Consider the following 26074-nt stretch of genomic DNA (forward strand, 5'->3'; position numbering starts at 1 on the left):
GATTTGTCCGTTTCTTTACAAAGTCTTTTTCAAACATCATTTCCATTTCCTTTTGTGGCTTGTTGCTGCACTTTTTTGTGTATCAAGTGCATTCGAGAACAAAAGAAAAAAAAAATCGGTGTCCATAAATGTCCTCTTGCGGTTCACAATAAGCTTATAATAACGAATTTCATTTGGAGCTGTTGTCGAATTTCGCGGGAAATGTCAGTTTATGAGAGATGACAATATCTGGCTTCATTGGATCTATATCTGACTATTCATTGGATCTATATATTTTTATATATATATATATATATATATATATATATATATATATATATGATTTATTTCAAATAAAAACATTTTGAAAAGTTAACAGTACATACAGCCTGTGTGCAGTATGTGTTCTTTTTTGTATACTACTGCAGATATTGTCAAATGTAGTAATCATTTAAACAAAGGTGTTTTATGCATTTAGTGCACAGTACATAGATACCGAAAAAACAGCAATTACACTACTCTGACCATAGCCTATTACTGCAGGACGCATACAGTTATGAGTGATCATTTTCTTTAAGCATGGAGTGAGATAACCTACTACATTTGTGCAGTATGCAAGAGCATATTGTATTCTGTAAGGCAACCTTCCATTTCCACAGCATTCAATGATCAGAACAGATTCATCTCATTTTCCGTGAAACAATTAGGAGGAACCAAAAGTAGCCCACAGATAACTTTCATTTTAGTAGTAATGATTTAATTTGGTTAAGAAATCAGCACATTGAACATATTGAACTCTGTATATACAATGGTCTATTGCACATGAAAAAGAAAAAAAGGAAAAAATATCACCACAGGCCTAACATAGGTAATAACTGCATTTAAGATATTTACATTTTGTTTGTCTATTTGAGTTCGAGCCTTGCTTTATAGGCCAGTTCACATTACACCGCACAGTCTGAAGTTCTGATGTATTCACAGGAATATCTGAGGCGTTTCTACTATATCGTCCCTCGAAATGTGTTGCGAACCAGGCATCAGAAAATTTGGTCACTCTCAAAGGAATAATTAGGCTTCGGGATGTTCACAAGTCCTCTGCTGGCTTAAAGAACACTTTACCACCCGGTCAGGGGTTACCTGTATCGTTTGCTCTTAAAATGTTGAATAAAACTATTTAAAAAGTCTGATTGGCAATAGTAAACAGTATATTCATCAGCTCAGAGAAAGAACACCAGATGCACACCGCTCCTCTGAACTCATGTAAACTGATTTCAAGAGCACACCTGTATACTGTAGCTTAAGATCACTGCTCATTTGTTAGTGTCAGTGATGTACAAGTGCATTTAATTCATGGTAAAAGTCCAAATGGCATTCAGCAGCAGCTATTCATGTCTCGGTGATCTGAAAATTAAAAAAAAAAAAACTTTCAGTCTTCCAAGAGCTATGGCCATATAAACCAAGGCAAACATGAATGTTCACACAATATAGCGGTGACTAATATGTGTGTGCTGTGCTGTACAGTAGTTTGCAATAAATCCAGTGGTTTCAGACAAGGTAAAAAAAAAAAAAAGGAAATTCACATGGATGGCTCCAGATAAGCGGAAATGTATCAATACATTAGTGTGTTTCGAGTTAATGCTCCTCTTTGTCTCTATGGCCTTTCTTCTCTTTCTCATCCTGCAGTGCCGTGCCAAGTTTCTTAATGAGAACGGACAGAACTTTGTCTAGCGGGTCCATCACTCCTCTCTGCAGCCACTTGGGAATTGTAGTCCTGGCGTGGTGGAATCCCAGCTTCTGCAAGATGTAGTCCACCCCCACTGGATCGATCTTACGGCCCGTCCACGAGATCAACCTGAAACATATCACACGTCAAATTAATTCATTACCCACATCAACTGTGCTGATGATGGTGAACAGAAGAGTAAATTATGGAGAAATGACACCACACATCACCACCTAGCAATGTCCTAGTGACACCTTAACCACTTCCTAGCATTAGCAAGGCTTAGCGGCCGTCTAGAAACTACTTTTATCAACCAGCCATTCAGAAAACCTGAGCAACTACTTTAAAAACTGTCTATTAACATACACTGCTGTTCAAAAGTATGGGATCTGTATGATTTCTAATGTTTTTTTTAAAGAAGTCAGAAGGCTGTATCTATTTGCAGTTTCAACACTGATAATAAATCAACATTTTAGACTGATTTCTGAAGGATCATGCGACACTGAATACTGGAGTAATGGCTGATGAAAATTCAGCGCTGTGTCTCAGAAATAAATTACATTTAAAAAAGTATATTAAAATTAGGAAACCGATGTTATAAATTGCAATAATGTTTCACAATATTTTTTTGTAGCAAATAAATACAGCCTCGTTACAGCAAAAAACTTTTAAACTGCTCCTCTTTTGAATGGCAGTGTAGACGTAACTGAACTGAGAGGTCAGAAGGTCATGTGACTGCAGGGTTACCGTAGTGTGGGCTCCAGATGCCATGTGTTACAGAGGAACTCTCTCCAGTCCACTGTAGTGTAGTTCACTCCCTCTTCATTTTCCTTCTTCTCTGACGAGGCCTCGTCCTGCTGCGCCGTGGGGCTCCTCTGACCGGGTCGAGACGCAAAGATGCGCGGCGCGAAGAGAGCTGGAACACGAGCGACATGCTTCACTACAGTGACAGGACATGTATGAAGACAGGAATCTTCATTTCATGATCTCACCTTTCTCCTTTTCTTTCAAGTATGCCGACACCAGGTCATGCAGGAACATGATGAGCTCTGCATCCATGGTAACACAGATGTGATCGGTGAACTCGGTCACCACACTGCACTCCACTTTGGGTTTACTGCTGGCATCTGCAACACAGCTCAGAGTCAGCGAGGGTCCTGCACTCACACTATACAAGCTTAACTGCCAGAGGCTGCTAGAATATTACATTAGTGCAGTTTATAAGTCTGTACCACTGAGAGAAGGTTCCTCAGGGTCTTGTACGTGGATGGATTTGAACTCGAGCTGCATTTTGGGAAGGGCAAAGATGGTCTCGGTTTCATGGTTGTAGCTGGAGGCGCCCTTGAAGCCGCTGAGGAGGCTGGAGCTCTTTGCTGCTGCGCCGCTCTCAGAGGTGTTTGCATCCACATTACGCAACAAGTTCAGCTCTGAGACGAGAGGAAAAAAAGAGACAGAGATATTTTTATTGGGAAAGAACAGAAAATATAGTAATCATGAACAGCTGACAGTGATTAGGCAACAAGATGGCTTTACACTGGCTCTGTTCCAGAAGCCAGCGAGCTGCCTGTATAAACAGTTTTTAAGGCATCACAGGTGTGCTCACCTTATTCTAACCCATGCAAAGGCTTTTCCACAAGACAGACAAAACAATCAAAATGGGTTTTTTTCTTGCTCAATTCTAAAGCATCAAACTATACGTATTTTTGGGAGAGTGCAATCCCATAATGCACTACAAAGAGCTAAGTGGGAAAATAAATTCTAAATTAGGAATGAAAGTTGTAATAAAATTACAATTTTTTTACAGTTTTATGCTCTGAAATGGACTTGTTTGAAAAGTGACACAGAATGTATTCTCTCCTGTGCAGGTCAAATCAGAATAACATCTGAAACTGAAATTATTTAGGTAAATTCTGATATTAGAATAGAACCGTTTAGGTATCACGTTCTTGCGAAGATTATTGTAACATCCTACTGTAACTGTAAAATCAAGAAAATAATGAAATAATGACAATTATTAACCTCACATTCCAATCTAATAAATGATTTTATATATGATATATAATTGGTATAAACAAAAACAGCAGACTGGGCTGAAAATGTTAAGCGAATGCTGCTTATGTAAAAGAAATACAGTGGTTTCACAGCAGATGCCTTATAAGTCGTTTTTAAGTGCATCCTACAATGCCATGCCATGGAAAATTTTCTGAAGACAGATTATCATGACCAAACGGAACCATGGTGATAATATTGCGATATCTCAAGACATGTAGAGGGGAAATTGCTGTCAAATTCCTGTTTGCCTAAAGAAAAAAAGATTGACAATCACAATAAGAGTGTAGGGAAAGATTTTGTAACCACAGCTGTACAATAACATACAACAAGAACTCACTGCTGACTGGCACCTAGTGCAAACCAGGGTGTCTACAGCTTGTCTTTTTAATGGAATCAATAAACTGGCAAGCAAAAATGATAAGGTATGTGTAGAGTTAACATGATATCACATATTGGGCAATAGACAGCAAGGCAGCTCAGTGAGTGTGCAATGTCTACCTTCATTCCTCATGGCAGTGACATAGTTGAACCATTCTTTGACTGTAGCCACCCCATGTGGGGGGTTTTCATGGCGGTGGCGGGTGACCTTAGTGATTGTTGCCATCGGGCTCTCCAGAGCACCGCAAGGCTTGGTTACCATTGTATTATGCCCAAGGTGAAAGTCAAGGGTTTGAACGATGTATGTAGAATCATCGCTGGAGCCTAGACAAATAACACAACCTGTAAGTCTCAATTTATGAAAGCTCCCTGAAATTATTGGTTGAATGGATTGGTAGCACTATGTCTGTACCATCCTCCCAGATCTTCTGTGCTTCTGTCCAGAAGGCGATGTTGGGCTCTTCCAGATGGAACAGCACCCAAGACTTGGAACGGAAGTTGGGCCCGTGGAAACAAGCCAGAGTCATGTGATTGCCATGGAGACTCATGGAGCCCCCCAGCTGCACAGCATCCTCTGGAAGAGGCATCTGGAAGAGGGAAATGTGACACCCTGCCACCATCTTCAACACACTGGGCCAATGCCTGTGATGAGCTGCATCCATATCTAAAAGAAACAGACATTTATGTTGGTCTTTATTATAAAATGTTTTTGTGTAATCTAGAATTGTCAAAAGCACACTAACAGAGTTCAGCTGCTCCTTTGTCCATGTTGATGACCGGGGTTTTGGGAGGCATGTAGGGGACCGGGCCCCAGGTGGACAGGGCTCGCTTGCTGGTGTCAAACTGCTGTGTGAAGAACTCCTGTAGCTTCATGCCGATCTTTATCAGGTCAGGGGTTGTGGAGCGGGAGATGATCACCTGGAATATGTCCCACTGCAGGTCTCCATGTACAAAGATCTCACTGGAGGACATACACATCAGTGAATGCTTGTTACAGTGGTGGTCATCTTTTACATAATCTTCACTTATATGATTGACAGTCCTTACCTTTTCTCAGAAAGACTGGAATCAGTCGTGCAGAGGTTCACCTTCCACTCATCCTGGAGTTGCAGGTCAGCATTACTGAAGATGCCCATCAATATGCTGGAGCCCATGTAGTCCAGCCGGGCCTCTGTAGAACCCATGGTGATCTGGATCTTATGACTGGGCTGCCGATTTGGATGTTCTGAAATATGAGCTGAAAGAACAACCAGTTCTCAGTCACCAAAGAGGATGAAAAGACACCAGTGTTGTGTGTCATACAGAATTGCAAAGGCCTTTACATTTCCAAATCAAATTCAGAATTTCAATTAAAGTAAAACTAAAATGGAACGAAAGCGGTGTAGTTGAATTGGTGAAGTATGGACCGATATTTTCTTCTGTATTATGATATGCATCCAAGTGCAACACATCACCAAGAAAAAAAGTATGGGAGGGACTTTTATCTATTTGTTGTTGATTTAATGGAGGCAGATCTGTGCTTGGAGACAAATAAGAGGTAGAGGTGACTAAATGATTGGAGAAGTGTTGCATATGTCATCAGAATGATGTCTGTTATGATACTTTTATTAAAAATGTCAAGGTCAAAAAAATAAATATGTGTGCAGTAGATGACTCAATCATCTCAAAACAAAGTTTTGTTGTCTGTTAGTTTTTTACACATTACCCATAAAACTTATCAAACACAACATCTGAAGAGTTCATTTGCAAAAACCGATAACTCCATTTTTATTGATTTTCAGAAACCAATTTTTTTTTTATTGTGCATTCCAAGTAATATCAATCAAACTGCAGTTGGGTTGTTTTGATTAAGTTATAACTTAAATTCAGTTAATTACGTAATTTTTCTTCATAGAGGAGAAACATCATTAATAGACATAATATACTAGATATAAAAACAATAGATTCAGCCAATAGCAATATTTAGTTTTATAAAGTTTTGTGGTGGTGAATAGCAAAATTAAAGTCTGTTTTCATAGCCACTGAAACTGGTTTAACACTGTAACATTATTAGAATTATGCATATTAGAGAACATACGCATTCATAAAAATAAAAAAAATCAGATTTAGAGGTTGTAACTTCTCTCTCTCAAAAATAAAGTTAAATAAATAAATTAATAAAAGTTACTTACAGACCATCTCGAGTGTGTTGACATCAATGTTGCCACCCACCACTCCTCCTTTGGAATCCAGTTTGGAGCGGCCCAGTCCAACAGACATGCTGATCTCACGATCTCGGTTACTACCCACGGACAGACGGCCCTGACTCTTCAGCCCACTCGTTGTCCAACTGTTCAAACACAAATTCAGAATTAGACATCAGACAGCATATTAAGCCGCCTTAAAATTGTTTCGATATGTCTTTCATACGTATTGTTGCCCATGACGTTGCTCATGTTCATCTGAACATTAAGCTGTTTAAGGTTGATAGCGAACACCACCAGCGTCTCCCATGGCGAACCCTGCTGTGCTGCTGCTTTTCCATTCCGGAACGACGGGGTGGAGGTCTTGGTAACGGAGTCTGTAGAAACACACAGACACACAACATTGGTTTTTATATGTAAGTCCCAGAGCAGCGCATCATCAACAGAATCCCAGCACCATGTACATTCGTACCTCTGCGCGGTGCTGAGGAGTCGGACACGCTGCGTGAACGTCCGGTGGCAGGTGATTTTAGGTGTGCATGGCTTGGTGTGGCATCAGTGAAGACGGAGGAGGAGGGGTGTTGAGTGGACTTGCCATCCCATGTCCTCCAGTACGCTTTACGGCTGGACTCGGGAGACAGGTGCTGCGCAATGCTCTCCACAGAGTCTGGCGTTGCAGGACCTGAGGCTACAACACATCTGCTCTTAGTATCAACACTTTCCAGCACTGAAGATGTAAGATGACTGGAAACAGGTGACCAGAAATACATTATTGCTCGAAATCTCTGATTTTAATAAGACATTTAGGTGATTTTTTTTATTACATGCTTTCTGAAGCTAGTCTTAAAGGCATAATTCACCTAAAAATGAAAAGTCTGTAGAATTTCTAACCATCACGACATTCCAAACCAATCTGACTTTAGTTAATCTTCAAAAACACAAAATGAAGATATTTTAATGAGGTTTCTGAACCCCTAAATTAGAACTCCAAAACCTAGAAGATCTAAAAAGCTTAGAGGTGTCGTAAACGTGTCATGACATGGTTAACCACCAGATCCTCCTATCAACCCTACTGGCAAAAGGCATCTCAGGAACCACACTTCAATAGTTTGAGTCTTACCTATCAGATAGGTCCTTCAAAGTATCTTAGAGAGGTGAGGTGTCCATGTCACAACATCTAATTACTGGGGTGCCTCAGGGCTCAGTTCTTGGACCACTTCTCTTCTCTGTCTACATGGCATCATTCTGTTCGGTCATTCAGAAACATGGCTTTTCATACCACTGCTATGCTGATGACACTCAACTCTACCTCTCATTCAATCCTGATGATCCGACGGTAGCTACTCGCATCTCAGCTTGTCTAACAGACATTTCTTGCTGGATGATGAACCATTACCTTCAACTCAACCTTGCCAAGACAGAACTGCTTGTGCTTCCAGCAAACCCATCGTTTCATCACAATTTTACCATCAAGTTAGGCACATCAACCATAACTCCTTCAGAAACTGCCAGAAGCCTTGGAGTTATGATTGATGATTAGCTGACTTTCTCAGACCACATTGCTAAAACTGTCCGGTCCTGCAGATTTGCTATATTCAATATCAAGAAGATCAGGCCCTTCTTTCGGAACATGCTGCACAACTCCTTGTTCAAGCTCTTGTTCTGTCCAGGCTGGACTATTGCAATGCCCTCTTGACAGGTCTTCCGGTCACTTCTATCAAACCTTTACAATTAATACAGAACGAGGCAGCAAGATTAATTTTAATTAGACCAAAAAAGAATACAGGTCACACCTGTTTATCAATTTGCCCTGGCTACCAATAGATGTTCGCATAAAATTCAAGGCATTGATGTTTGCCTACAAAACCATCACTGGCTCTGCACCCATTTACCTAAATGTATTACTTCAGACTTATGTGCCATCTAGAAGCTTGCGCTCTGCAAGTGAAGTCGCTTGATTGTGCCATCCCAAAGAAGCAAAAAGTCACTTTTACAGACTTTTAAATTAAATGTTCCCTCCTGGTGGAATGACCTCCCCAACTCAATCAGAGCAACAGAGTCCTTAGCCATCTTCAAGAATCGGCTTAAAACCCATCTCTTCCATCTTTATTTGACACTCTAACTTTAGCACTCACTATTCTAATTCTATTCTTAACATTAAAAAAAAAAAAAAAAATTATACTGTCTTACCTTATATCATTGCTCTTTTTGTTGTTTTTTGATTGCTTCCACTGTCCTCATTTGTAAGTCGCTTTGGATAAAACCGTCTGCTAAATGACTAAATGTAAATATAAAATTAACCTATTTGAATCTAAATTAATTTGTTTAATCCAAGTCTTGTGTAGAGATGCCATCTCTTTATACGATGAATAGATTTAATTAAGCTTTTATTCATTTAAAGGGACACTGAGTAGGAATTACTCCCATCTAGTGGTGAAATTGTATTTTGCATTCAAACTAATTTTGCTCTCCAGCGCCTCGCTTTTTCAAATGCGCATTGCATCTACGGTAGGCGATATGTACCAAAAAGCTTTGACAGGATGTATTCTAATAGCACTTCGTCGAGTTTTCCTTCAGGTGAACAGGTGTGTTATTTCAAACAAACTGCAACATGACAACTAACAAACGAATGTTACAGTATGAATTACTGACTGTGGAAAACATGAAATATTGTAATTAGTAGTTATGTCTAATTTATTCGTTATATTTTCTGAATTATATGCATTGTTAGATATAAAAAAATATATTATAATATAGACTGTAACACTGACTTACCTGTCGAGAAGAAAACTGGCCACTTCAGCGTCTCTTTTGAAATCTTTATCCAGCATTAGCTCTTTCCACCTAGAAAAAGCTTCCCCGACATTAACTCTTGTTTTCTGTAATCTACGGTCACGTTTCCTTTTACGTTCTATTTTTGACTGTTTTGGCGACGATGTTTTCTTCTCCTGTGGCGCGGCATATGTATGGTCCATAATAAGAATGCAATCCAGACTTTTAAACTTGCCGGTGCAGTTTCAAGCGCCTCTCACTGCTCTGCACCTGCGTTTCTGGCTCTGACCGAAAACGCGCTGTGGAAACGCGTTGGCTTAGTACTTTTTGTCCCTCTCTGCTATTATAGTTTTGCAAGATGGCGGAACTACATGGAAGCCTCCGTCAACCTACCCGTCCCATGTATATAAAGATAATAAATTCTTCATTTACAAGGATTAGTTTAAACATTGGCATAGGTATTTGTACACCATTGAGGGCATATTTATGAATAAAAATATTGATTTTAGATAATAAAATACCTAAAAAGATACTTATTGTCCCTTTAAACCACACATAGAGTGCATCACATATGCTAAATATGGAAACTTATGTGTCAATCACATGCTAGAGCAAATACCAATGGGTCACTCACACAGGTTTGAGCTTCCATGTTTACCATATGTGATGTGCTCCTAAGTACGTACCAATCATTGCTTAGATGCAAATTAAACCTGTTTATGTTGATCATCTCTTTTTACAAAACTTGGATTAAATGGCTTGATTGACGTGTCGTCTGTGGAAGGCGTAGGACCATCAAATGTTCAGTCTGAACATTATGATAGGCGGTCCTACCTGCCTGTCAAAATATGTATTTGCATACCTCTGTGCACACTGTTTGCAGCATCTTCCAGCAAGAGTTAAAGGCGCTATTATTGTAATATTATGCTTTCAAAGCTAACTTTCTATCGCTAGCCTTTCCGAAATCGCCTACCCTACCTTTAACGATCCCTATTATGTTCAGTGGAGGGACAGAAACCTCTCAGATTTCATTTTAAAAATCTTCATGTGTGTTTTAAAGATTAACCAAAGTGCTATGGGCTTGGAATGGCATGAGGGTGGCTAAATAATGGCAATTTTTATTTTTAGGTGATCTATCTCTTTAAGCCACTCAATACCTAAAACCTAGATCATCAATTCATAATGCTATTTTCCTTTTTGACTATTCTAGCCTTTTTCTTTTTCTTTCATTTTTTTTTTTTTTTATGTAGCTTTGTCAATGACATTCACAATTACTTTTCACTGCTGCGTATGTTTTGGCATGTACGGTTCAATAAAGCTGCCAGCTGTGCACCAGTGAGGGGTCTGTTTCTCAAACTAGAAACTCTGATATGCTTCTTGTTATATACTGTTTGCTTTCTTCTTTCCAGACAGCAGTGCATGAAATAGCCTCCATCTCTCCAAAGAACAACTGATGATGTGTGTTTTTTTGTGACTATTTCTGAAACCAAAATTGGTATTATAATTACGTATTATGATTGCCACACTTCAGTAGCACAACTTTTTCATCTTAGATGATAAGGCTTTATTTAACAAATATGAAAATATATAAAAATACATAAAAATAAATAAGTATTTAATTAAAGACATATTTAAAACAATAATAATAATTTACAATATTACAATTAAATGCTATTTTTGTGAAGCATCCCTACATCAACTTAATAGTGATTCCAAACTGTTGAACCGTATTGTAATGATGAGAGTGTATATGTATAACCTGGTAAGTTAATGGTCTGGTCTCCTAAAAACAATCTTCTGGCAATGCTTCTGCGGTACCAAGCACGGGGAAATGCTAGAATCTCACTCAGACGTCTCATGTCATACTTGAAGGAAGCAGAACCGATATCACACACCGCTAGTAGAAAATAAGAACACACACACACAGTGTCATAAATTAGTTATTGAGACAACTGAAAGATTCCCTTTTATTGCATTTCATTTTTAAACAAACTACCATTCAAAAGTTTGGGGTTAAAAGTTTTTCTTATGCAAAAATACATTAAAACAGTAATACTGTGAAATATTACAATTTAATGTTTTTTTTTTGGTGATCAATAATTATTTTTATTATTATCAGTGTGTATTTGAAAATGTTATAAATTGTTTTAGGATTGTTCCATGAATAGAAAGTTCAAAAGAACCTAATTTATTTGAAATATAAATCTTTTTTAACTTTATAAATATTATATATTAGTATTCCTGTGGCTCAAGTGGAAGAGCATTGCGTTAGCAAGACAAGGTTGTGGGTTCGATTCCCGGGGAACACGTTAGGTAAAAACTGTTAGCCTGAATGCACGAAGTCACTTTGAATAAAAGCGACTGCTAAATGCATAAATTGAATTAATTTATTTATCTTTACTGTCACTTTTGATCAATGAACTGCATAACTGCTAAAAAAAAAAAAAAAAAAAAAAAAAAAAAAAGATTCTTACTGACCCTAAACTTTTGTGTATGTATTCATGCATAATGCTTAAGTATGAGACTTATGGAAAAAGGTTCAGTAGGGTGATATAATCAGACATCCTGAAGGAAATTCCTCACCGGAGATGTTGATAAGAGTTGTGTCCATCTTCCCACCCTTACTGGCAATGAGAGTATCAATAAATGCTGGACATCCTGTCCGTCTCATCCGGGAAAGGCTGACTTTTACAAACTCCAGGTTGATGGAGAGAGAGTCTTTCCTGCCTGTCACTGAGGAGGCCTCCTCGTCAACTCCTAAAAAAAACAATGTTATCTTTAGAGTTTTACAACTGTCAAAATATTTCTGAGGACTGTCTCTGCACAGGGCTCTCACCCAGTGGTCCTGGTCCAGGTGGGAGGCCAGTAACTGCAGACTTCTGTTTGCCGGCTCCATAAGGATGAAACACAAACAGTGAAAAATCTGACATACAGGCGGTAAAGCTCAGACCTGATGAATTTAAGGATGGGCCTGTTAGATCTGATTGGCTGCTGTGGTGGCGACTCCGGCCTGGAGGACTGGATGGACCTGAGGGATGGAAGACAGTGGTTCCATTACCCAAAACACTCAAACCATTGAGAACTAAAAGAAACACCACTTATTGACCCCAAAAACTGAATAGTAGTATATTTCAAAATAACATAAGAGAGATTTTCAGGACAGTCCATTTATACCTTTGCTTCCAGGCACTCTGTTGGCATTGTGGACCGATGGAGGTGTGGAGGAGGGGGTGTGTTGTCCCTCAGATGGATGGGTGGTGGGCTCAAGCTCACCTCTGTTGGATGAGAACACCAGGTCTAGAGAGGGAAGTTTCAGCATACACTCCACTCGAGACATGGGCAGACAGCTGAACCGGATCTGAGATGGCTGAGAAACAAACAAGACTGAATTAGCCAACCGCTTTGAGATGGTTCCTACTAGTTAGTATTTCTTGAAGGAACGCTGGTATACCTGCACCCTGACATAAACTACCACATCCACAGGGAAGGAAGAGTATGGAGATGTAGCAGAAGACACAAGAGACACCTGAGACTCCTCCAGAGGCTCCACAGAATCAAAGTGACCTACATCTTCCTCAGGAACATTCAGAGCTACAAAAACAAGCATTGAATATCAGCATAAAGTGTACACATGGAAAGGAAGAGCGATAAATGTTCAAACAAAAAGCACACTGACTTGCATAGTTCCTGTCGATTGGTGTGATGGGAATGGTCTCCAGTGCTTTCTCCAGGAAGTCTAGCAGACATGGACTGATGACCATTTCCTCTGGCAGTGTCTGCAGAGCTACCCATGCATACAGCTTAGCCGTCTTCACCCCTACACTTGCTTTACCTTTGGCTGCTTATGCAAACACAAAATCACACAGACATAAAGTTAAAAGACAACCATTCTCTGTCGCCAATTTATACAATTTTCATGCACTGAACACAACAGATTCCTGTTCAGGATGCAAACATATGGCATCTAAGCTCTTGCATGCACTCAGTATGCATGAAGTAACACAGCCAAAAAACCCAGAAATTGTTTAACACAAGCATAAGATGCATTGAAATGTCTTAAAAAATGGTTAAAAAAAAAGTGTGATCAATATATAGCAATGTCCATAACTATAAATAGCTTGCAGTTTAATTCATTTATGTGAAAAAGAGAAACTTGAACATCTCAATGAAACAACATGAGGTGGAGTAATTTCTTTCTTCATTTTTTTGTGAACTGTTCCTTGAAGCAATTGCTAAGATATTTAATTGCATTTATTCATTTAGAAGATACTTTTGTCCAAAATGACTTCAGGGTACTTACTGTTATTTAATATATTTAGTGTTATTTTAGTTTTTTTTTTACTACTGTTCAAAAGTTCAGGGTTGATACATTTTCTTAAAGAAATAAATACACGGATTTCACCAAATAATAAAATTTAAAAGGAATTAAAATGAAAGATTTCAATTTCAAATGTATGCTGTTTTTTAAACTTTCTATTCATAACAAAAAATCCTAGAAAAAAATTATCAGTTTCTATAAAAATAAAAACTTTCAAATTCATTAATCAGAAATGTTTCTTAAGCATCAAATCAGCATCAGCAGCTGAAGACCTGAGAGATGACTGTTGAAAATGTAGCTTTGCATCACAGGAATAAAATACATTTTCAAATATATTAAAATAGAAAACAGATATTTTATATTAGAATAAATCACTTTAAAAAAATAGTTTCTTTATGCTGTATTTTGTTTTAATCGACCCCAAACCTTAGAACAGTATTGTATACACTTTTCAGATTTTAACTGATGTCAGAAAAATGAAGCAAAGAGTGAAAGAGGACAAACAGAAACTGTCGCCAACAATATTATAAAAATAACTAATAACAGAAGCTTGTCTCAACCCAAGCAGTAAACCACAGCAGAAAAAAAAAAAAAGCTGTGGGCCATGCTCCAGTGACAGAGACGAGGCTGCGCGCATGCAGACGACGAGACAGGAAGAGAGTGTGTACCTGAAGGGAGAGGAGGGGGAGGGGGGGAGAGGAGTGTGTAAGTCTTGCCAGGGCCTGAGGTTGCTGGTGTGGGTGCATCTCTCATACCATACAGCTTGGACTCTTTGGAAAAGGTTCTGGGAAGGGACGATCCACGCGAGGCATTGGGCGAATCAGTCTTCAGCATTTTAGAATTGTAATGCAGCTGTAAAAGAAACAGGGTGGGGTGGGCTTGAATTTTTTCTTTGCAGTGGTTGAGCATTGTACCCGTGATATTTGTTGCATGAATGCTAGTGTAATTTAAATGCATTTAAATAGGTCTATAGCCCTATGAGTGTTTTACACATCAAATGAGTGCTGATATAACGTCATCTGACACTCAAATCTCAAAATATACATCTCAGGTTAGAAAAAAAAATAGCCAAAAAAAATTCTACTTTACTTGAACCACAAGAAAATACACATAGCTGTGTGAAGCATATCAAAAGACCCACAGCAGACCTTAACATCCACTCCAGGGATATAGAAGACAGTGTTCTCAATGTCACTGCTCTTGCTCTGCAGAGAGGTGGGCACTCGCTTTGCAGTCAGTAGTTGGGAGCTGGAGGCAAAACTGTGCTGCTGCCTTCGCTTCTTAGGAGGAGATTCCTGGTCCAGACTCCTCGAACTCCGCTCACAGCTCCTAAACAACAGAACGAGAACGAGAAATACATTTTACAGGAGCATTATGCAGCCCTGATAAAAATCCTAACCAAAAAAACAAGTGATGTAGGGATGACGTTTTTGTAGACTAAACCATGAGAAGGTTTTTTTTTCCCCAGTTCCATTATGCTGAAGTCATGGGTTTTATGAATGAGTTTTTTGGTTAAATCTGAGGTTGTTGACATACCATACGTATGCAAATCATTCTAACGCAAACTTTCACAGGAATTGTTTGTTAAATAAAGACTTAAAGAGTTGTTGGAAGCTTAACGGTGGTGTTGCTAGAGCCATATGACCTTAGTATAGTTTGTCTTTTACTTCGGATTGTATTAGGCTTCAAAGTTCAGTGAAGTTTTGTACATTTGTGAAGATTGTCATTATGAACATAGCATGCAAGAATCATTAACTTTTGTTGGTCACATTTTTTTTTTTTTTTGGCAATAATCCAAATCCCATTGAGTTTCTGTTGAGGGAACCAGGGAGATTCTAATTTCCAGGTTGGCCATCAAATATGTCATCACTGCAAAGTGCTCGACTCATTAAAAACAACATGACTGTGTGACTATTTTGTTGTGTCTCTTCACCTCCTCACTCCGAGATCTTCATGCTCGGGAGGCTGGGTGCTGGGGTGCAGCACACACTTGCCGCTGTCAATCTCAACACGCACATCCAGCTCGAAGTCGATGTTCCGCTCGGTGGGCGGAGTCAATGCTCCACGCTGTTTGGGTGTGGCCGGCCAGCGCTCGCTGAATAATGCTGACAGCGCAGATGGCTTTCTCTGAGAGCCCCTGAGAAACACGAACGTACAGACTGTCAGTTTAGTGAGTTTAATTGTGTTTGTAAAGTGTTTCCATGTGCTGTGTGTTCAACACACCCTGGTCTGCGATAATAGCTGTGTGGTCTTTCCCTGTAAAACTCGTCGTCTTTGTCTGAATCCTCTGACGAAGTCGAGGAGAGCTCGTCACGGCGACTGTCATCAGGCTGGAAGGGAATGGTTGGTGAAAAGACTGCGGGTGTGCCAGGGGCACTGAACACTGAGCATGATGGGTAATGGGCAGGATCATCAATGGTGACAGACAACAGGTCCAACTCTGTCTCCTCCGGGAACTTCAACAACCAGTGAAAGCCAACAGTCAGATGATTGGTCTATATATCTATCCATCTGTTCATCAGTTTCTCTCTCCTAAAGGATTTACACCTCTCGACTATATGAGTGGCTCTAACAGAAACAGATCTAGGTCACACGTCACCACAAAATCAAAAGAAAAATAGAGGGAAAAAAATCATTCAGGTGTATTTTAAGGATCATGATATTAGTGACTTTATAAGTGTATCATTCTCTCCAAATACTGGATGTTTAACAAATCTCAAAATGAAGTTCTTTCATACTTTACATTTTTATGTTAATGTTATGATGCCTACATTTATTTATAACATTTAAAACAACGGAATTTTATTAAATTGCAGTGTAGAAAAAAAGTTTTCAATCATCAAATGTTGGAGTTGGACAGAATTTGAATATCAGTGCATCACTACCATCATATATCTGGACATTTTATCCTTGGGTTTGTAATTACCATTATATTCAATGGTGATCCTTCTTGGCGTAATACAGAAATGTTTACGTTATTACTTAAATATTGTTCCAATGCAAATAAATAAATAATAAAGCTTTCATGTTATTGAAGCAAAATGCAATTTCTATTTTTATTTTTATTTTGTATTACTTATTTTGTGATTTTGTGGTGAAATATAACCCTGGCATGTCTAAAAGCTCAATGGCCACTAAGCTATTATAATGGGCCTATCCTTTTATCCAACTGTCTAACATTTACAATTTTCTCCTCAACTGGACTTCTGTTTGGATCATGGAGTGGAAAATTGCTATAATATTTCCACTGAACACTTACTTGAATGTCAGTTTATCATCTATCAATCCATAATTACGTCACTTTATCTGTTGATGTTCTCAAAACCTAAACTAAACTGATTCTGACTCCCTGTCAATTCACACCAGTGATTACTTAAGAAAGCTTTTCCTTTTCCCAATTCATGCTTTCCACTACGGCCCAGAGGAGGAGAGAGGGATGAGAAATGAAAAGATGAAAAGATGAAAAGATAGACAGATGACTACAAAGAGATCATGAGCAATGCAACCGACAAAGATCCAGACATGCTGAAGAAACGATGAAGAGTTGATTAGTTACACCAACACAGCAAAAGAACAGCTTCAGCATGTGGAGTGAGAGTGTGTAAAAAAATAAGACCACTCTTCAGCCTAAGATCGTAAAAGGCTAAAATAATTTGTCACAGATGAGTTTTGATTGGATTTTGAAAAGCAGATTTAGATTTAGCGATTTCACACCATAAGACTTTCATGCATAGAGATGCAGACGCGATTTTAAGATTTGATTTGTCCGTTTCTCTCAGATACCTTAAAAACAGAGTCAGCTGGACTTGGGATTGCGTTTGGGGTCTCCATCTTAAACACAAACAAACTTACTGAGCTATATAGAACATGAACATATATGTTCAGCACAGTACGTGTATAAAATACATATGGTTTTCATTAAGTACAAAGTGAAGCACTTTGCAGGTGAAACCATAAAACTGTGTGTGTGTGTATGTGTGTGTATTTGTCCATGTCCACTGCTGTTCAAATGTTTGGGGTCAGTAAGATATTTGAATATTTTGGAAAATAAGTCTGCATTTATTTGATCAAAAATACAATAGAAACATATTGGTCATGTTGCTGTTCAAAAAACATTTCTTATAATCAAATGTTGCAGTTGTGTTTATTAATATTTTTGGTAAACTGAGATAAAAAAATTTGTAATGATTCTTTGATTAATAGAATAAAGTTGAATAAATAATAAAGATAACATTTGTAAATTGAAATGTCTTGACTGTCACTTGTGATCAATGGCATCCTTTGCAAAATAGAAAATTTTATTTATAAACAAAATCTTGCTGACCCCAAATCTGGTGGTAATGGTAATGTAAAAAGCAAAGCTTTATTTAACTTTACAAACATCGCTGACAGATAAACACTTAACATGAAGATGGAATGACAGAATGATGACAAAAAAGATGCATACAGCATTTTAAATGACTCAGGCACACACAGGGATAGTCCCCCATACACACTACCATGTCAATGTTGAAGGTAACCCTTGGTGCTGGAGATGTTGCATCCACTTTAATGTCTGGCAGTTCGTCCCTTTAGATAGACACAAATCAATCAATCAAAGAACAAACTAATGATGTGTAACTGAAAAGCATTAAACCATCTGTGATTAAATGTGCGTGTGTATGTTATACCTGGGTCTATCCGACCTCTTCATTGGTGGTCTGCCTGTTGCCGAAATGCTCTTTGATCTGCTGTTGCTGTAGCTTGGCTTGTACCCTAAACCCCATTTATCTTTCAATGATGCAGCCTTTGAAACCCAGCACAAACCCAATTAATGCAACATTTTATCTCCACCACGCTTTCAATGTAGCGAGACGAACCAAGTCTTTCTCACCCGCATGCTGGAGCGCCGTAACTTCTTGCGCACATCCCGACGGATATCATTGACAGCGACAGATTCCAAATGCTGATAGCGCTGGATTTCCTGGTTTATGGTGCCTTCACTTGCTCCCAGTTTCCTTCGAAAGAACAAAAAAAAAATATGGATTTTTTTTTTTTTTTTACAAAAAACTGATTGAGGTATATTGATTATAATTATTAATGTCAGGCTGACATTACTTGAGATCGTCAATAACTTTGGCTTGCTCATTGAGTTCTCTAATATCCACCAAGCGCTTTGAGAACTTCCGTCCACGAGCATCGATGATCTGATTGCTCATGACTGCCTGTCTGCGCAAGTCAACAGACTCCTGTATGAGGGAAAACAACGGTCAAAATTATACTTTTAAGATACGAGACACACTTAGAGGTGGGCGGTATGACAACATCTGATATTTTCTTATCATGGTAGATTGAGAAATTCAAAAATGGCATATACACCATATTATTATTTGATTTGATTTCATTTTACAAATATACATTTACACTGCCATTCAAAAGTTTATGTTTTTGAAAGAAGACTTAGACGAGGCTCAACAAGGCCTCCTTTTTTTGACTAAAAATAAAGTACAAACAGAAATGTGAAATATTATTAAAATCTATATTTTTTTATGGAACCTATTCCTGTAATGGAAAAGCTGAATTTTGTATATTTTTCAGGTTATTCCATCATTCCGCCCAGCCCTAGGTACAGTCATGCATAAGAGTCAAAACAAGTGTGGCTCATTCCAACACAAAAATCACAGCACCACCCCAAAAAACTGATTACTGAACAAAGCTTGTCCGTGAGAAATGCATCCTTTGGAAACGAGAAATAAGAAGAGTCTAGGATGTCACTGGCCACTCATTGCTCACAGAGAGGAATCAGACCAAACTAAAAAGCAGATGGGAAATTGCTCGACATATTTCACACACACACACACACACACATACAGTTCAACAAGATATTGATTGATGTGACTGATCTTAAAAGCAACTTCCACCCTGACAGCATGAACAAGATGGAGAGAAAGAAGGTGACACAGAAAGAGAGAGGACTGAAAAGCAAACAGGAGCTCTGAAGTACATACACAGCCCCAGGACAGGGGTCTGGGATGTTTAGTTCGTTCTGCATTGGCTGTGGACGACAGGCGAACACTTCTCGACTTTAGCCGAGTTATTGTGGATGATGGAGAAATATTACGACACTCAGAAGGTGAGAGGGGAGGGGGGCTGGGGCTAATGCCCAGAATGCTGTTCACCAGCCGCTTCCTGAATGAAAGTCTGGGACTGAGATCCCCATCAGGACACTGCAAACATGGGCCGGTTTAAAACCAACACAAATGCACGCCACTACACAGACATTGAGTACAAATGAGCACAAAGACACTTCACATTTCCTGCTCTGAACATAAAAATGACATTAATATACCAAAGAAGCAGACAATGCAAATTAAAAAATAGTTACAAAGACTCTACAGTGACATTAAGAGTGCGAGCTCTGACCGAGTGTATGGGGGGAGACATGCCGTCACTCTCGTCCTCGTCTGATATGTCAGCCATGTTGACTGAGTTGAGGTCTGTGATGTCATCACTGTCCTCTTCACCAGTCAGAGAGGTGAGCGTGTTACCCAGAGCATTCAGACGCTTGCCGATGTTTGGATCCATGTGCACATCGATACCACACATCTTCCACAAGACATTTAGCGTCCACGTCCCTGCACTGCTGCTTTCTGGAGTATTTGAAAGATTTTAATAACAACAGACAAAGATCAAATATGAAGTCAGTATGAAATCTAACTGACAATGTGCATTTTCTTCCTTAATGCAAATTCTTGTTTTGTGCATTTCATCAAATAAATGATGGGGCCAGTAAGATCTTAAGAAATTAAAATTTTTATTAAACAAGGAAGCATTAAAGCAACTGTTAAAACATGTATAATATTATTTATAATCTATTTTAAATAAACGCTGTTCTTTTAAATCTTTTATTCATAAAAGAATCCTGAGGGGGGGGGGGACCACTGTTTTCAACATTGGCTCAAATAAATGATGGGGCCAGTAAGATCTTAAGAAATTAACATTTTTATTAAACAAGGAAGCATTAAAGCAACTGTTAAAACATGTATAATGTTATTTATAATCTATTTTAAATAAACGCTGTTCTTTTAAATCTTTTATTCATAAAAGAATCCTGGGGGGGGGGGACCACTGTTTTCAACATTGACTATAATGAATTATTACTTAGTCATCAAGTCAACATATTCAAATGATTTCTGAAGGATAATGTGACACTGAAGACTGGAATACTAGTGCTGAAAATTTAGCATTGCCATCAGAGAAATAAATCACATGTATATTAAAATAAAAACATTTATTTTAAATTGTAATAATGTTTCACAATCTTCCTGTTTTTACTATATTTTTGAATAAATAAATGCAGCTTAGAAAGTTACTGCAGAACATTGTTTTATTCATACCTGCGGATGCTTGGCCTGTCGTTCTGGAGCAAACCTCATAAGTGCCATCAGGGACAACACCTAGAAAGCCACATCGAGTATTTGAAGAATCATGGAAGCATTATGGGGCCAAATACTGACACTTGAAGTTTTACTCACAGGCATTCATGACCAGGTCTCCTCTGATCTCAGGTTTCCAGTCATCCCAAGTGGTCTCAAACCCCTCAGCAAATCGAATGCAAAAGTTCTTGAAATGGCCTTTGCTGACCAGAGATTCGGAGGAGCAGGCTGTGATTAGCGTACTCTCGATGGTTAATACTAGCGCTGAGCCGGCATCAAAATCAATACTGTGATTGGCCTATGTACAGCAGAAAAGGGCCAAACGTTTAATATCAGTCATTCCAACCAGAAATAAAAAATATTTCAATTGTATAAAAGGTGAAATACAAGTCTACAGTATTTTATATGGTTAAAGTCCTGTTCACACCAAACTAACAAGTCTAAACATAAAAAAAACGATAAATAGATCGTCTATCAGTGAGGATCCACCTGTGTGGTGCTGGTGATCGGCAGGCAGATGCCCAGGTCATTGACAGTGAGCTGCAGGAAGAGAGTGCTGAAGGCCTGGACGCTGGTCTGCTGTATGGCTGGCAGTTTGTCCACCACCTCTTTGGTGGCCATATGAATGTCTGAGTTGAGAGCCAAGCGCTGTTCCTTCCAGTTATCATAGGCAGCCTTATAGTTCAGCCAGAACAAAACAGCTACAATAGACATAAAATGACACAATTACAAAAGATAAATAAAAAAATCCACCAACAGATGAACACGATTGAACAAAAGGCTACGTGCGGACTGACCTCTGTCAAATGCTACTGGCTGAGCAAAAACAATAGGACGGTTGAGTGTGATTAAGACAGCCTCTTTATCAGAGCTACCACTGATCTCCTCCTGAAGAGCATTGCGCAAACCGATTCGAGTGCGGAAATACGCCACCTGGTGGAAATCTGACCCCGCCTCCTCATACACCTGCAAGAGACAGTGTCACGACAACAGTGATTAACTGATAGTGTGCATCACCTTATCAAAATCACATGCAAGAACAGGAACGTTTATTGAGAGCAATGAATAACAGGGTTGCTCTTTATGTTTCGGTGACTAGCTACCTGATGTTTGACTATTTGTCCCAAAGCCAAATTGAGATCCACTTGACATTTGCCAAAGAGCTTCAGGTAGTTACTTCCTGTGGGAGTAGTCTTGCACTGAACCCGATTGGACAGTTCAAGCTCAATCCAGCCCGTCTCAAAGCGCACTGCCCTCATTGAAGGAGTGGTGGCTGTCATTTGAATCCCCTACAACAGAAAAAAACATACTGAAGAAGTCTAAAAAGTCTGTGAGATTCACTTAAAATTATTTATTAGTACAAACCTTAAAAGTCAGGTTAATAGAATAAAGCAAAATTTTAGGTTTGTCGCCATCTGTTGACACATCGTGTTCATTCCACAGAGGGATTGGCTGTTCGCCTCCTACAGAAATAAACACATTTCACACAGCTGGTGTGAAATCAAGCCAAGTCAAGTAAAAGAACAGGTCAACAATAGGACAAGAAGAGCTAAATAAACTCATCACCCCATCTAAACCAAAAAGATGTTTATTAGATCCCACTAAATTACTGAATGAATACCGGTAGCAGAAGAACCGCTTCTCAATATTATTAACTTGCCGTTATCTTTAGGTCACATCCCAAAATCATTCAATCTGGCGGTTATTAAGCCTCTTATTAAGAAACCACAACTAGATTCTAGTGAACTGGTAAATTATAGGCCCGTTTCAAATCTTCCATTTATGTCTAAATTTTTTAAAAAAGTTCTACTTCCTGTAAAAAAAAATTATCTTAAAGAATTTCAGTCAGGTTTCAGGTCCCATCATAGCACAGAAACTGCACTTGTTAAAATTACAAATGACTTGCTAGTTTAACTTGATCTTAGTGCTGCGTTCGACACCATAGATCATGACACTCATAGATCGATTACAAAACTATACAGGTATTCAAGGACAGGCTTTAAGATGGTTTAGATCCTACTTGTACGATCATACTTTGTTTATTTAAATGGGGAGTCATCTCATTTATCACCAGTAAAATATGGAGTGCCACAAGGATCTGTCCTAGATCCTATGATATTTTCAATGTACATGTTGCCCCCTGGTAATATTATTAGAAAATACGTGATTAGTTTCCACTGTTATGCTGATAATACTCAACTATATATCTCAACGAGACCAGATGAAACTTCAAAATTATCTAAGCTAACACTGTTAAAAATGTAAAAGACTGAATGACCAATAATTTAAATCAAAACTCCTATTAAATTTGGATAAGACAGAGATATTAATTATTGGACCAAAAAACAGTACACAGAATCTCTTAGAGTACAATTTGCAACTAGACGGATGTACTTTTATATTAGACAGCAACTTGTCTTTTGAAAGCCATGTCCCATATTACAAATACAGCATTCTTTCATCTTAAAAACATTGCCAAGCTACGAAACGTGTTACCTGTTAATGATGCAAAAAAGCTGGTTCATGCATTCATGACCTCTAGACTGGACTATTTTAATGCACTGCTAGGTGGTTGCCCTAAATCCTCAATAAACAAGCTACAGGTAGTCCAAAATGCAGCGGCTAGAGTCGTTACCAGGTTAAGAAAATATGATCAAATTACCCCAATTCTACAGTCTCTGCACCTACTAATTATTAATTCCATATCAGTTACAAATTATTATTACTTACCTATAAGGCCCTTAATGGTATAGCTCCCGTGTACCTAACTAGTCTTCTACCACACTTCAATCCATCACGCTCCCTAAGGTCACAAACGCTGGACTTTTGGTAGTTCCTAGGATAGCAAAGTCCACTAAAGGAGTTACAGCTTTTTCACATTTGGCTCCCAAACTCTGGAATAGCCTTCCTGATAATGTTCGGGGTTCAGACACACTCTCTGTTTAAATCTAGATTAACTTCCAACTTCAATTTATTTGTATATATTAAAAACACATATCTTTCGCCAAGCATTCAAATAATGTATTTCATAATTTTGGACTGCAGTTATATCTGATCAAATGCTCATTATTATTTTTTAGCTTGGGTTAAGCTAATAAATTTTACTTGGTTGGAACAGCAGCTACGTTAATTAAGTCTATTTGTTTTGCCACTAGGATTTACAAAAGCTCCTGTCTGGATCCAGAACACCTGAGAAGAGATAATGTCACCCCCTCAGAAGACCTCAGATGATGCTAACCCTAAAACAACATACATAACTACCACATTTTGCTATAAGTGTGATTGCATGATATAATAATTGCTGTTAACAGTGTTCAAGTCTTAAATTGATTTTTTCTGTAAATTTCTGCCATATGCACATAAACTGACATTCACCACTGATAAGCTACTACTAAAAAAGGGAAGTTGTGGCCTAATGTTTAGAGAGCAAGGCACTGAACCCCCAACTGCTCCCCGGGTGACGCAGCATAAATGGCTGCCCACTGCTCCGGGTGGGTGTTCACAGTGTGTGTGTGTTCACTACTGTGTGTGTGCACTTTGGATGGGTGCAGAGCACGAATTCTGAGTATGGGTCACCATGCTTGGCCGTATGTCACGTCACTTCACTTTTTAAATATTGTAGAAACTTAATTTCCTGTAAAGTTGCTTTAAAAAAATAAAACTAAACAAAAAAAAGTGTTTTTTCATCAAACATACCTGACACCTTCTGGATGACCTCATTGACCTCCTTCATGAATACCTTCTGAAGGAAGACTAGATGGTTGAGCAAATCTGTAGTCAAGTTGTGTTCGAAAGATCCAATCTAAAAATGGAGAAACCAATATATTGTATTTCAAACAAATCCATCCATCTGCTGAAACATCTTGATAATCTAATAATCAAGCGACCTATTTAGTACAACATGTCATTGCTTCATTACCTCAGCTACACAGCGCAGGTAGTTTCCCTGAAGATAATTGCTGTATCCTGGGGCCCAGGCAGTGTCGCTGTGCCCCTCGTGCTCCTGTATGATGTACTGTCCTGACATGGTGACGGGAGGCAGCGTCAGGCTGGCAGTGGGGGGCATGGCCGACACATCCACAGGGGAAACCTTCGACTGGAAACACAGCTTATGATTGGGTAGTTCAAAAGTGAATCGTGTCTGAGCACCTGTGAGGGAGACACCAAAACGTTAATACTTTGGTATTGTTGCATCTGTATTTCCCATGGGGCTGTGAAACAAATTAACAATTGTGGATACCTGTCATGCCATGGCTCTTCATGCGACCCATCTTGTATTCTGCTTTGAGAGAGGGCAATAGGGCTGCACCAATAGTGATCCCATCCAGCATAGCACTGAATTTCAACACGATTGGCTTCTTTTCCAGTCCTTCAGGCAGCTGAGGAAACTCAATGGCCTCCACCGGAGTTTGATTGACACTCACTTCAGAAGGCTGGGGAGTAGGCGTGTCTTCGCGGTTGGGCGGGGGGCTGATATAAACAGATTTAAATTCAATATGGGCAACAACAAAAAAAAAAATCATTAAATCTTACAAAAATAAAGTACAGAGGTTTGCCTCACATGTTCGATGGCTGACGGATGAGGTCTGAAATCTGTTTTGAAAGCTGGTGGGAGCTACGGACCATCATGCTGTGCAATGTTGCAGGGTGTTGCGGGATGTTGATGAAGATTGCACCCACTTTAAATATGGCAGCGTTATTGGTCTTCAGCCCACGCTGTGCGCTATATAAAGCCTGGGACTTTGCGATGTTACACTTCACCACCGTCCTGATAGATAAAAATACACACAAACAAAAGGAACTTGCTCATTTTGAAATCCCAGGGTGGATGTAATATCAAGCAGTAACATAAAACAATGTCTCCGAAATATGTGCAGACAGATACTGGCAAAATGTACAAATGAAATGTTCATGTGACTGGAAACGAGGCCTTGTGGATGTGTAGAGAGAGATCTAGATGGATTCATAGAAAAGATGAAAGGGAGAGTTTCAGGAGCTAATGGCATGATCATAGACTGTCAATCAGATTCACACTACACAAAAAATTGGCAAACACTTCCCAAAATGTAAGGATCAATTTAGATTGATTGATGGATATGCAATTTCCAAGAGCCAGGGTGCACCAGAAAACTAGATTGTGTCTATGTACCAAGCTACTGCAATGAGCATCTTTCAGGAGGAACTAACCATTAGATTTGACAACTTTTTCCAGGATGGAAGCAGATCAAGTATTTAAAAGATATTCAGAGTTTTG

General features: G+C 38.8%; 1 protein-coding gene across 11 annotated transcripts in view; it reads right to left on the reverse strand.

Moving 5' to 3' along the window:
* Nucleotides 1-714: 714 nt before the first annotated feature.
* Nucleotides 715-26074, reverse strand: part of kiaa1109 (KIAA1109 ortholog) — a 65735-nt gene continuing 40375 nt past the window's right edge. For 2 of the 11 annotated variants that reach the window (XM_052571804.1, XM_052571805.1), the window contains 38 exons: nt 25382-25588; nt 25061-25290; nt 24740-24969; nt 24517-24622; nt 22186-22283; nt 21924-22109; nt 21618-21786; nt 21310-21521; nt 20920-21118; nt 20782-20841; nt 19808-20034; nt 19393-19611; nt 18503-18633; nt 18279-18402; nt 18076-18191; nt 17905-17974; nt 17189-17236; nt 15629-15861; nt 15339-15542; nt 14554-14734; nt 14074-14257; nt 12764-12928; nt 12539-12678; nt 12262-12454; nt 11924-12115; nt 11671-11844; nt 10847-10984; nt 6788-7003; nt 6542-6692; nt 6304-6461; nt 5180-5369; nt 4876-5093; nt 4545-4796; nt 4253-4456; nt 2935-3129; nt 2695-2829; nt 2450-2618; nt 715-1831 (listed from right to left, as the gene is read on the reverse strand). In XM_052571804.1, coding sequence (XP_052427764.1) covers nt 1612-1831; nt 2450-2618; nt 2695-2829; nt 2935-3129; nt 4253-4456; nt 4545-4796; nt 4876-5093; nt 5180-5369; nt 6304-6461; nt 6542-6692; nt 6788-7003; nt 10847-10984; nt 11671-11844; nt 11924-12115; nt 12262-12454; nt 12539-12678; nt 12764-12928; nt 14074-14257; nt 14554-14734; nt 15339-15542; nt 15629-15861; nt 17189-17236; nt 17905-17974; nt 18076-18191; nt 18279-18402; nt 18503-18633; nt 19393-19611; nt 19808-20034; nt 20782-20841; nt 20920-21118; nt 21310-21521; nt 21618-21786; nt 21924-22109; nt 22186-22283; nt 24517-24622; nt 24740-24969; nt 25061-25290; nt 25382-25588 — 6544 coding nt within the window. In that variant the 3' untranslated portion in view covers nt 715-1611. The remainder of the gene's footprint in view (nt 1832-2449; nt 2619-2694; nt 2830-2934; nt 3130-4252; nt 4457-4544; nt 4797-4875; nt 5094-5179; nt 5370-6303; nt 6462-6541; nt 6693-6787; nt 7004-10846; nt 10985-11670; nt 11845-11923; nt 12116-12261; nt 12455-12538; nt 12679-12763; nt 12929-14073; nt 14258-14553; nt 14735-15338; nt 15543-15628; nt 15862-17188; nt 17237-17904; nt 17975-18075; nt 18192-18278; nt 18403-18502; nt 18634-19392; nt 19612-19807; nt 20035-20781; nt 20842-20919; nt 21119-21309; nt 21522-21617; nt 21787-21923; nt 22110-22185; nt 22284-24516; nt 24623-24739; nt 24970-25060; nt 25291-25381; nt 25589-26074) is intronic. The other 9 variants (XM_052571815.1, XM_052571806.1, XM_052571814.1 and 6 more) reach the window with 6 other exon arrangements.

The sequence above is a fragment of the Carassius gibelio genome, chromosome B13, assembly GCF_023724105.1.
Source record: "Carassius gibelio isolate Cgi1373 ecotype wild population from Czech Republic chromosome B13, carGib1.2-hapl.c, whole genome shotgun sequence".
Lineage (NCBI taxonomy): Eukaryota > Metazoa > Chordata > Actinopteri > Cypriniformes > Cyprinidae > Carassius > Carassius gibelio.